Below are 12,877 nucleotides of genomic sequence, written 5' to 3' on the forward strand. Positions count from 1 at the left end.
TTGTGAGTCACTACAGAATGATCTGAACAAAGTACAGGAATGGAGTAGGAAGTGGGAGATGGAGTTCAACACTAAAAAGTGTAGTATAATGGAATTTGGAAAAAGCAAAAACAGAATAATAGGATCATATAAATTGGGAGAAGAAGGAATAAAAAAAGTAGAGAATGAGAAGGACCTGGGAGTCATTGTTATGAATAATATGTCACCTGAGAAACATATAAATAAGATTTTTAGAGAAACTTATAATTTGATAAGAACAATCAAAGTGGCATTTGCATACCTGGATGAAGAAATGGTGAAGAAAATTCTAACCACTCTGATAAGACCAAAATTGGAATATGCAGCAACAGTATGGTCACCAAGTACAAAAAAATGTATAAAAAAACTTGAAAGAATACAAAGAGCAATTACAAAATTGGCACCAACACTCTCAAAACTATCATATGAAGAGAGACTAGCAAAACTTGAACTACAGACATTAGAGCAAAGAAGAGAGAGAGGAGATTTGATAGCTATTTACAGAATCATGAAAGGCATAGAAGTTATTGATAGAGAGAATCTGATAAAATGGGATGATGGAAACACAAGAGGACACGGAAGGAAAATCAAGAAGGACAGCTATAGAAGAGATCTGAAAAAGAACAGCTTTCCTCACAGAGTAATAGACAGTTGGAACAAGTTGGATGAAAAAATAGTGTGTGCAAGAACAATACATGAATTTAAAAATAGTTTAGATAAAATGAGATATGGAGACGGGACCCCACGAGCGTAGCTCTCCTTCCCGTGAAATACAACTAGGTAAATACAACTAGGTAAATACACACACACACACACACACACACACACACACACCTTTAGTTAACATCAGCTAGATCGTGAAACAAAAGAAAAGCGAAGTACATGATAGATTAGATAAAGGTGTGGTAGAAATTATTAAAGAATGAAAAGGAATCTCTTATCAAGGATGTAGTAGGCAAGACCAAAGTGTTATTATTGGCGGCTGGAAGGGGGAATACACCATTTTCAGGAGGGAACGTTCGAGGAAGTGTTGAGGAATGGTAGAAAAAATGACTCCCACAACTATAGGAATTGACTGGAACAAGACTGATCAGATCAAAGGTGCGTTTAGACTGGTTCGGGACAAGAAGGATAACTCACGTCCATTAGAATTAGAATTCAAGTCACGAATCAAACCAAACGAGATAATCACTAAGTCTTGGAAGCTAGCAGGCAATAAAATAATTCAAGAACTTTGGTTTAAGAAGGAAATATTAAAGAACTGGTTTATCAACAGAGTGGTTAGTAACCATGGAGTGAGCACTGAAACAACCGATTGTTTTCAGAGAAGATTAGATAACTTTATGAATAGGGATGACAGATGGTGAGGGACATGGAACTGCCTATTGTAGGCCTTATGGTCTCTTGCAGTCTCCCCCATTCTTGTATTCTTATGTTCTCATAGTCTGATGGGAGACTACTAAAACTGACGAAGAGTCGGTAACTTAAAAACAAAGCCAAGGATATGTATGAATAAGAAGACAGAAGAAAAACATCAGTTTTTTGTGAGTTTTAAATCAATGAATTAGGAAATACTAACGAAAAAGAACAGAGACTAAGACAATGCAGGAAACAATTTAAGGAAATTAGAAATACCTTATGCTAACGTAGTTGACTTACCTTTGTCCTAATTGGAAATGGATTACTATTTCAAGATTAACGAGTCTATTTGACTAAGTGAAAAAAGTTGTTCTACAACTGAGGGATAATGTGTATCTTCTGAAGAAGACGAGACAGAAATTATGAAATGGGGAGATGACTGTTGTGAAGAACGACATAACGGTGGAAGAAGCCAATGTAAATGAGAGTAAGGCTGAGCATTAGAAACAGAGACATCATGGTAATGATTGAAATCATGAAATCATGGACGTGATTGTTAATCACTGGAATGAAACTGATTACAGGATATGTTTTCAGACACCTTTCCCACCTAAGAATATTAAACAAAGTGGCAATATAGTCCTTGGGGAGACTTAAGTTGCAAAAAAAAGATTCAGTTAGGAGGAATGGGAAACATGTGGTGATTAAGATTCTTTGGAAAATGCATTGATGAGGATCGCAATAAATAACACAACGATCCACTGGATGAAAGACAAGTTAGAAAAGATGACACTCCAACAAGATTGTACCTGTAATTTACCAAATAACCAGACATTACTCTCTTTACACTATAAGAAGTAATCATATAACACCTGAATTTCAGTGAGAGAGTCTGGTGCCAGTGGTGAGGAAGGAGTCGTAGGGACAAGACAAACTCAGTTTTTGGAAAGACAAAGATATATTTGCCTGCCTGCCTGCATCCATTACCATTGACTGACTGATGAAGTCATATATACATTCATGATTTGCAACTCAAGTAGGTACAATTTTCCCTGCAGTGTTTTGATATTTTGGTTAGGAATAAAGATTGTAGGATGAGCAAGTGTTTCTCCACCAAGTACAAAAACAATGGAATGTAGATAAATTCACCGAGATATAGAAGCGCACAAATCTACATCCTTTACAAGAAGCACAATAACATGAGCTGTGCCGGAACGTGTAGAAAACAAAAGACTATATACTAATACTCGAGTTATGAAATTCACAATTGTTATGTCAACTCAAAGACTGCCAGCTTCCGCTATTGTTGGACTGGACGATCTGACTGACTATATAAAGGGGAGGAACCACCTTCTCAGCGTAGTAACTCCTCTGTATCGTCATGGTGAGTAATCAAGGGCTCTCTCGTCCTTATGTCTTCGGAGATTGATCATAGATCTGACACTCAGTGACTTAAAATTCAAAAGGGATGATCAATATATATAGACATACATGTAAACATGAATGTGCGTGGAACATTAGGTAGCTTTCCTTGCACTGGCTTCAAACTGCCTTAACAATGACATCTATTACAAATTATATATATTATTAAAGATTCCACACACGTGTCTCACTAGGTTGATTGGTTAATCACCCGATATCTTTCAGGCACCAGGAAGCAGAATGACCCCTTTGCCCGCGGTCTTGGCTCTCCTCATTTGCCTTGGACTTGCTCAAGGTACACCAATCTGCCTCAAATCTGTATTTACTGTGAATCAAAACCATGTAGGTAATGCAGGTGCAAACATTTGTAGCCAAATGACTTTCGAGGCCGGTACTGAGGTTTGTATTCTATTCGTACAACAGGAAATTATGCAGAGGAAAAGAGTGAACAGCAGCCCCAGGCTCCTCAGGCCGGCAGTGGCGGTTCTGGCTTCTTCGGACCGGTAGGTCCTCCACAGGACCCCGACTTCTGGCTGGAGTTTCTCCCTCCCTTCGTGTCTAAGGTGGTGAAGCTTCGCCTCGACGAACAGAGAGGTAATAGTAGGCTGAAACGATGCCTAAGATCGGGACAAACGTGTGCAGTGTGCCCGTGTGCAGTCGCTCCCAGAACTGGTCATATAGCGTCCACACCCATACACAGGGAAATGCTTATAGCGATACCTTAGATGTATATCACCGATGCCGCTGTTTACAATTGATTTAGAATTCATTGTGGTCATGGCGGAAAACCTAACTATAGTCATACAGTATGTGTCCCGTCCTTTTTCCAGGTCTTATTACTCCTGAAGAAGCTGCCGCCATAAACTTTGAAGACATCTGGAACTCCATCGTGGTGCCCACCGACTCCCCATCGGAGGCCTGGCTCAAGTTCCTTCCGTCTTACACGGCCAAGATGTTGAAAACCCAGATGGATGAGCAGAAAGGTATTTCTACATTTTATTAATTTCTTTGCTTTTTCCATATTTGTTACATATCCTTAATTTATCATAATCCATTTTGAATCAATCTTTAGAGTATCCATTTTGGGAGGCTATTTTTCCAAGGGTATATTCATACTGGAGGAGGAAGTATTAGTTAATACTGATATGCAATGTTTGCTTGCAGCTATGGCCAGCACACAATTTGGTCAGGGGTTCCCTTCGCCTGCCAACGGACCCGTGGGCTCCAGGTTCAGTTACGTTCCTCCCCAAGCCGCAAAGTTCATGCAGCAGTAGATCCACGAAGCACCGGCGTGAGATGAAGGACAGGCGAGAGTGCGAACACTCATATCATCCTTATACCCTTAAACTAATACCCATTAGGATGCCTTCCCCTCTCTTGCTCATGTTCACACACACATACACTTGAAAATGCCATTTCTCACGTACTTACTAATGACTGCAAACATGTGCGGCTCACTCAGATGGATCGCTTGATGCATCCTGTCTCCGAGGTGCCTAACCTTTGCTATTTGATGCATTACAACAGATCACAATTTCATGGGAATAAAACCCTAAGTTGTGTTGTAAACGTTTCTTTGTAATGGTCCAAATCAATACTACGCCATATGCAGAACGTAAATTGCAATTTATACTTTACATTACAAAATACATAAATGTCAGCCATAGTAAGCAAAGGTAACAACGTGATATCAACCTTACCGAATAAACATGAGTTCAGCATCAGAAACAGAGTAGAGAAAAGTTCAGTGTCAGGAATACCAGCTCCACCAGTGGAAAGCTACCGTAGATCAGTGCCAATGATTTGTAATTTTGAAGGCCTCGGGATTAGGGGAAATCGTGTTACACAGGCACTTCATGAAGTATGTGTGTTTGCGTTCACGCTTGCCAGAGGGTTACATCACCCACACGCTACCGGTCAGTCACTGAAGACAAAAGAAGAACAGACACATCCATCTTAGGTCAAATTGTCACCATCCCGTGTCAGAAGCTTAAGATGCTTGTTAAGAAACTCGTCATTTCGATCATGAGTATTTTCCCAGAACTGGAAGTACTTCGAATAAATGTCTGCCAGGAAACTCGCCATTTCGAACTGGAGTATTTTTTCAGACTTTGGAATATTCCGACAAGATGCCTGTTAAGAAGCTCCACAGTTCAACCTGGAGAGTTTTCCCATGGAGACTTCAGAATATATCGACATTTGTTTCGTTGTCCATCCCACACAAGTAACAACAATCCATTATTTTACAACAAGAAGTAGTTGTGGGTATAATCACATGAAATTAAACAAAATGTGAAATGAGGCATCTAAGACATATAACCCAAATTATCCTATTAAACACGTGTGTTGGCTCAAAATGTATCTTAATAGCCTTATTTTGCATTTTTTCTAAAAAAACAAACAAAAAACAGAAATTGATTCGTATTGACTAGTGTACATTTCTCAACATTTCCCTCTAAAAAAGAAAATATACAAAATAAAATGAAAACCATTATGCAGACCAATTGTTGCAGAGGACTATTCTTGACATGTGTAATGCATATATCCCATTCTTCCACACACAATAGTTTTCAAACCCACCATTCCACGTGAATATTTCTCAATAACCTTAAGCAACAAATATTGGATGGATTCAAGCACAAACCACCAGAATTCATAATAGTCACCACAACAGACATAACCCAAGGCATTTTATAATGTCCGGTGATTTCTCCTTATAGGCCCAGCACGGGTACTGATTTTTTTCTTTATGCAGTCGAGATTGTAGGGGCTATAGTGACATCCCTACAGACCAAGTCAGTCAACATTACATATTTTTTTTCTTCTTATAGGTGGGGATTGAATTTCTATTCAAAAATATTTTTTATCACTTTTAACTTCTACTATCTCTCATGGGCCACTTCTGTGACTCCACCTCTTCGATACGATTTGGTCCCCAAGGACAGAAGGGCTGGTGTTGTCGACAAAACACAAAATTCCTTTACAAACAAGATGCACGACACAACAACAAATACAAGAAGTTGGCCGGCAAACTACCTTTCTGACGGATGTACACATGTGCAGTATTTGTCAGCTACCTCAATAAAAAAAAAACAAAAAAAAAAACAAGACTACTCTTTTATTCACACCATTCAACCTATACACGTACGAATTCCAACTCCTCAACCCGAAGAGATCAACATACAAGTGGCATCCCGCGCCAATATCATACTTAGATGAAACGGATTGTGAATCACTGCAGAGGGATCTAAACAAGGTATGGGAATGGAGCCAAAAGTGGGAATTAGACTTCAGCATAAAGCAATGTAGCATAATGGAGTTCGGAAAAGGTTAAAAAAAAAAAAAAATCACAACAATATAAAATTGGAACAAAGGAAGTAAAGAAAGTGGGGTCTGAAAAAGACCTGGGAGTAATCATCTCAAGTGACATGTCGCCTGATAAACAGACAAACAAAATTGTCGGAGAATCTTACAACTTGCTAAGATCAATAAAGGTGCTTTTTACCTATTGAGACGAAGAAATGGTTAGAAAATACTAGTCACACTATTAAGGCCTAGACTGGAGTATGGTGCGATACTATGGTCACCCAGTATCAAAAAGAATATAAAGAAACTTGAACGAATCCAGAGAGCAGCCACGAAAATGGCCCCAACACTTTTAAATTTGTCATATGAGGAAAGACTGGGTAAATTGAAATTACCAACTTTGGAACAAAGAAGAGAAAGAGGCGACTGCTGACCATTTACAGAATTATGAAAGGCACAGAAGTCCTTGATAAGGAGGACTTACTAAATTGGAATAAGAAAAATACAAGGGGACATGATAAGAAACTCAAAAAGATAGTTATAGAAAAGACCTGAAAATAAAAGTTTTCCACACAGAGTGGTGGACCTCTGGAACAAACTGGATAAAACAATAGTGTGTGCAAAAACTATAAACGAAGAGCAAACTAGACACTGCAAGATACAAAGACAGGACACACGAGCATAGCTCCCCTTCCCGTAAGATAAACTAGGTAAATACACCAGAGACACGAAGTGGCCCCTGCTCAGAACAATTATATAACATCGTCAAAACAAAACCCACAACACCCATCACACTACATGAAATCACTAACGAGACTCAAACGTTTGACGACTGTACTTTGGTATTATTTTACTATTTTATGTTTTTTAAATACAATTTCTTGTACTTTTACTTTTGCTTTTACTGAAAAACATAACAGTGCAATAATTGTTGCAGTCCTTCTCTTTCCAGGTAGGGACGACCAGCCCCTTCTTCAGTTAAAGGTAATGGTATTGCACTGCCAAACGACAGTTAGCACCGGCTGAAACCCATGAATTATGGCCTCACCTCCTGTTTTCAGCAATTCCAAGCTGATGTTCTATATGCCGGTCGACTTTCCACTTCTCAACTTCCACAGATTCTCCGAGAGGGCGGAGATTCATCTATCGGTGGACTGGTGACCGCCACTCAAACTTCAGCCTGGGGAAGCTGGTCGCTCGGAGGTTCATCTATGTACAGCTGCTCAAAGTACTTAGCCAAGTAGGCTCCTTACTCCACGTCTGACACTAGATGCCCATCGTTTATTCGGACAGTGTTCATCTAAGTCATATATTTAGAGTAGAGTTTCTTCAAGTCTAGGTAAGCTCAGCCATTTAAATGATCCTCAACTTCTTCGGCGATTTCCTTGACTTCTTATCCAACCTCATGAGAGCTCTAGTCCGCCGTTTCAGAGTCTTGTATATGCCCAGGTCCCCAGCCAGCCCGACAACACGACCAATCCCTATATTCTCCATTGTCTCACGTGACGCCACACTACTCGATCTTGGACGCTCTATTAGTGCATTCCTCGACATCTTTCAGAATTCCACACTTAAAGGTATTCCATAGTTCTTTAGGGTCCTCACAAGCACCAAATACTTCAAATTGATAAGAGAATGCTGCCACATACTCCTGGACACACGTATAATCCCTGAGCTTCTCCAGATATTTCCTAGTGGATTTTATTCCGATATTCTTCTAGAATTGATACGCAGTCTGAGTGTTGTGACCACGAGTCTGTGATCAGTCCCAAAAAGTTCAGCACTCCACTAAAAACTGTGGTTCTGTAGGATCCTCCAACTAACACTAACAATTTTACGATCGTCTTCCTGTGTCGCTTGTAGTGGTTACTACAACTGCCCTTGATAGAAGTAGCCAGGATATTTAATGTCAAATTCATGACTAATCTGCTTATTGGAAATGGCGATGACAGTATATACAAAAATGTTGGCGAAATTCTGGACTCCTTGTCTTTAGTATACAATCATCTAAAATCCTGTTAAATACATACATATCCTTTTTACAGGATGCAGAGAGATATGTTTTATTTTATTTACAAAATAAATAAAGCTGATATAATGAATATTATTATTTATATTAACTATAATTGATTGAATGCATGTTCTAAGGGGTGACTATAGTTTATCCTGTGCTTGTCGGTCATGAGTCCTCAAGGGGTAATTACATGTGTTGGCTACAGAACACTACACACTCCTCCAGCATTGCTATACCAAGTTCATCAGTGTGGCTCTTGGATCTGGAACCAAGAACTAACAAGCCTTAACCTTCTGGACTTTTCAAGGTTAAGAAAGAGAGAACTGTTAGTTCTGCTGGTTCCATAGCCATGTGGATCAATACATATTTCATAACCAAGTCTGTCACTAATTGAATTAAAATCGCCCAAAACAAGCTTGAACAAAATTTCGCCTAAGTTCATACGACAGTAAGGGACATGAAGCCCAAGATATGCTTAAATCTCACAAACATCGCACGGCAATCAAACAGAAGTAACCCCTATATTGACGCGTTATAGTCGACCAGATATGTCTAAAGCTACCCCCCACGAGGTGGACTTCATTGCCTGGCAAACTCGGAAGCGTTTATTTGTGTCTGGAACAATCACATATATCTTTTTATGTGGCCAAAATTATACTGTTTAGAACCACACTTTGCGTGTCTTCTGTTTCATTATTGTAGGTGTCATCATGCCACTGGTAAGCGACATCAGTGGTGATTCCAACCCCTATAGCCATATTTGGATTTCTTCAAGTTCAAGAAGACTGCGGGGAGATCGATGACCTTGCAATGTATTTTGTAGGCGTCAAAAATCACAAAGGTGTCTGTATTCACCAATATCATATCAAAATTGAAGATTAATAATTTCAATAGTACAGGTGTCTGCTCCCCTCAACTCCCGCTGAGAACCTCACTTGACTTAATTTCATAGTCAGGAAGAAGGTGGTCTGTCGAATGAGGTTTTGATTGTAGGAAACCTTTAAGCCAGGGGTTAATTGGGGGTATCCATATCCCTTAGGGTTTGGGAACCAAATGCTGGGGGTTTGGGATTCGATCTCTGGGCACTGGTAATTATTTCATCTAATGTATCAGTTTATATTTGGGTAGAATGTTAGATTATTAACATTATAATGAAGTTATCAATGCTTATGATTTTATTCCATGTTCTATTTTTAGCTATTCATATCTATAGTATAGTAAATTCAAGCTATTGTCATATTTGGACGTCATACTACCAACTAATAGGAATGATGATGGTTATTTCGATAGTTAAGTGAAGGGAGTATGGGACCATACTGGACAATCCTTTGTGGTTCTGGAGTCATCAAAAATTTAAGAACTACTGTTTTAAATGTTTAGGAACCTCCACTGCGATGACTCACTTTACATATTTTGTTATGGACTACGTCAAGATATATATGTATATATTTTTTCAATTGCACACTAACACAGCTTTGAAGAACTTGTTTTCCAAGCTGTAACGTTTACACTTTGGGTATTCTCTGTGGCTCGTGCGGCTAGCAGCCTTCAAACGCATAGCTTCGAATCCTGATCACAGAACAGAGGTGAGATAAGACATCCACTCTGAGCAATAGTCCCAAAACCGCTAAAACAAAAAAATCCCTTTGGAAGGCATCGTCCTCGTAACCCTCATCAATGGAGCTTGTGACGTAAAACTGAGTCATCATCATTTAGTTTCTATTTTTCAATATTATCTTAATGAAGTATCTTTCATGAATTCAAGTGTACAATTTGGGCTTCATAATTATTTCAATACAAATAATGATCGTAATTAGTAGTAGTAGTAACATCGACCTAAAAAAACAAAACAAAACAAAAAAACAGTTGCGGTTTGGCGCAACTGACAGGGCTTTGCCCTACCAGGGGTTTCTCACCTCCCACTGCATGGGCATGGAATGGTGAGTCTAGTAGTAGTAGTAATAGAAAAAGTACTAGGATTAGCAGTAATAGTAGTAGTAGCAGCTGCAGTAGTAGTAATAGTAGTAGTAGTAGTAGTAGTAGTATTCACAAATTATAGTATCCAGCCCCAAGATTCATTTCCTTATCGATCAATAATTAATCAGCTTGAGTATTTTTATGTCAAATCTTATGTCTGTTATTTGCATTTCAATGTTCACTAGGTTTATTTCAAGTCAAATTATTATTTATTTTCTGTACATCTAATTTCTCTTTCATATGAAAATGGGACCTTCCTTTCATTATGATCATGCTTTTGTTTTGGTTACAGAGGCAGTGCTCACTCGTTGACACTGAGGAATGGATCGAGGACGAAAAGACACGTGGACACATCTCTCCATTAATGTTAAGAATGTATGCAGGTCCATGAAAACTGTAAATGTTTCTGTATGCCCATGAGGTCGTGTTTCCACAAACATGGCCCACGCCTGGATTCTCGTAGAGTTGTACTCAGTGGAAAAAATAACATTCGTTCCCAGCAGAGGCTTTCCTGAATTTCTGAGACTTCCTATTCCTCTCCACATATCTGGGGACGGTATGCTGTTCTTCGCTATTCTGATGTGGTTGTCCACACATTTTACGTGCTATAGTGATTTTTGACAGTAGAATGCCAAAGAAGGTTAGGTTAGGTTAGGCTAAGACAGGTTAAGCAAGGTTAGGATAGTCTAGACTGGATTAGATTAAGTTAAGATAGGTTAAGTTAGATTAGGTTGGGTTAGGTTAGGCTAGTCTACTAGCCTGGGTTACGAGTAGGTTAGGCCAAGGTTAGGTATGTGCAGAAGTTCTGAAGTGGTGTCAGTCCCTTCGATTGGCTCTGGCTTCTTCCATACGATGTTTGACGATCCAGGCCTTGTCGACAGGAAGGTACTTGAGCCAGAAGTCTTTCGGGTCATCCGTTGGCACCGTGTTACGGATCTTGTTGTGGACATGTTTCCTCTCTGCAAATGAAGATATCGTTATGGATAGATAAGTGTTCATTATCCATATGTGGACATACATACATACATACATACATACATACATACATACATACATACATACATACATACATACATACATACATACATACATACATACATACATGCATAGATACATACATACATACATACATACATACATACATACATACATACATACATACATGGCATGACTACAATGATAAAACATGTCAACAGAAACTATTTTGATCCACAATGATGTCGAATACAATAGATATATATACATATAAATAAAATTATAAATAAATAGATATAAATAAAAATAAAATAAATGAATAGATAAATGAATAAATGAACAAATGCATAGATAAATAGATAAGTATATATATGAATAAATAAATAAATACATAGATAAATAAATAAATAAAAAGTAAATAGATAAATGAAAAATGAATAGATGAATAAACAAATGAAAAAGAAATATATAAGATGATGAATGAATTAATAAATGAATAAACGATAAACAATTAACTAATTAATTAAACGAATAGATAAAATAGACAAATAAAGATGAAGTAATAAAAATAAATGAATAAATGAAGAAATAAACAAATAAGTGAATAAACAAATGAATAAATAAATAGATGAATGAATAAATGAATCTATGGAATTGACTAACGAGTGACGATAACTGGACTGATGAAGTCGAAAGATCGCACTACGTATTCCCAGTATCCTATTTGCTTTCCCTGAGACAAAAATGCAGTGCTAAGATGTTTTACGGCCGTTACTGATAATTACGCGAAGATCCTTTTCAACGTGCACTTTAGTTAAAGGTATTTCCAAATAATATATCGTTCCACTTCGTATTATTTTTTTTTTACTTATATGTGTAACTTTACATTTATTTGAGTTAAATTTTATTAGCCACTTTTGAGACCACTGCTCTAGTTTACATGAATATAATTATATATCAAGATGAACCATTGTTCTAATGTAGCCTTGCCTAGCCTAACAAACAGACATACCTCGGGCAAGCCCTTGAGCGGCGAGCAGTAGGAGGCACATTGCCAGGAGGGTGAAGCTTGAGGCTCGTGCCTGAGGAAGAAGAAACAAATGAAATATCTTCTCTGGCTTCCATTTCATATATGTATATACATACATATATATATATATATATATATATATATATATATATATATATACACACACACACACACACACACACACACACACACACACACACACACACACACAGAGATATATATATATATAGATATATACAGATATATATATATATATATATATATGACTGAAGGTGGAGGAAGCATACGAGGAGTAATGGGGGAAATTTAATGATTTAACGTTTCGACCCGCAGGGTCTCGATCACTCCTCGTCTGCTTCCTCCACCTTCAGTCTTGTCATAATACAGTCAATATATATACATATATATATATATATATATATATATATATATATATATATATATACAATATACATATTATATATATATATATATATCAGTATACATATATATATATATATATATATATATATATGTGTGTGTGTGTGTGTGTGTGTGTATGTGTGTGTGTGTATAGATATATGTATATATAACATATATATATATATGTTTATATATACATACACACACACACACACACACACACACACACACACACACACATATATATATATATATATATATATATATATATATATGTATATATATATATATTTATATGTGTATATATATATATATACATCTGTATATATATATATATATATATCTATATATCTATATATATATATATATATATA

General features: G+C 37.4%; 1 protein-coding gene across 1 annotated transcript in view; it reads right to left on the bottom strand.

Moving 5' to 3' along the window:
- Positions 1–865, bottom strand: part of LOC143038784 (uncharacterized) — a 14,729-nt gene extending 13,864 nt beyond the window's left edge. The window contains exon 1 of the mRNA XM_076208322.1: positions 853–865. Within this exon, the coding sequence (XP_076064437.1) occupies positions 853–865 (13 nt within the window). The remainder of the gene's footprint in view (positions 1–852) is intronic.
- Between the last annotated feature and the right edge of the window lie 12,012 nt (positions 866–12,877).

Source organism: Oratosquilla oratoria, chromosome 25, assembly GCF_046742065.1.
Source record: "Oratosquilla oratoria isolate Oo_2021 chromosome 25, ASM4674206v1, whole genome shotgun sequence".
NCBI classification, from domain to species: Eukaryota; Metazoa; Arthropoda; class Malacostraca; order Stomatopoda; family Squillidae; genus Oratosquilla; species Oratosquilla oratoria.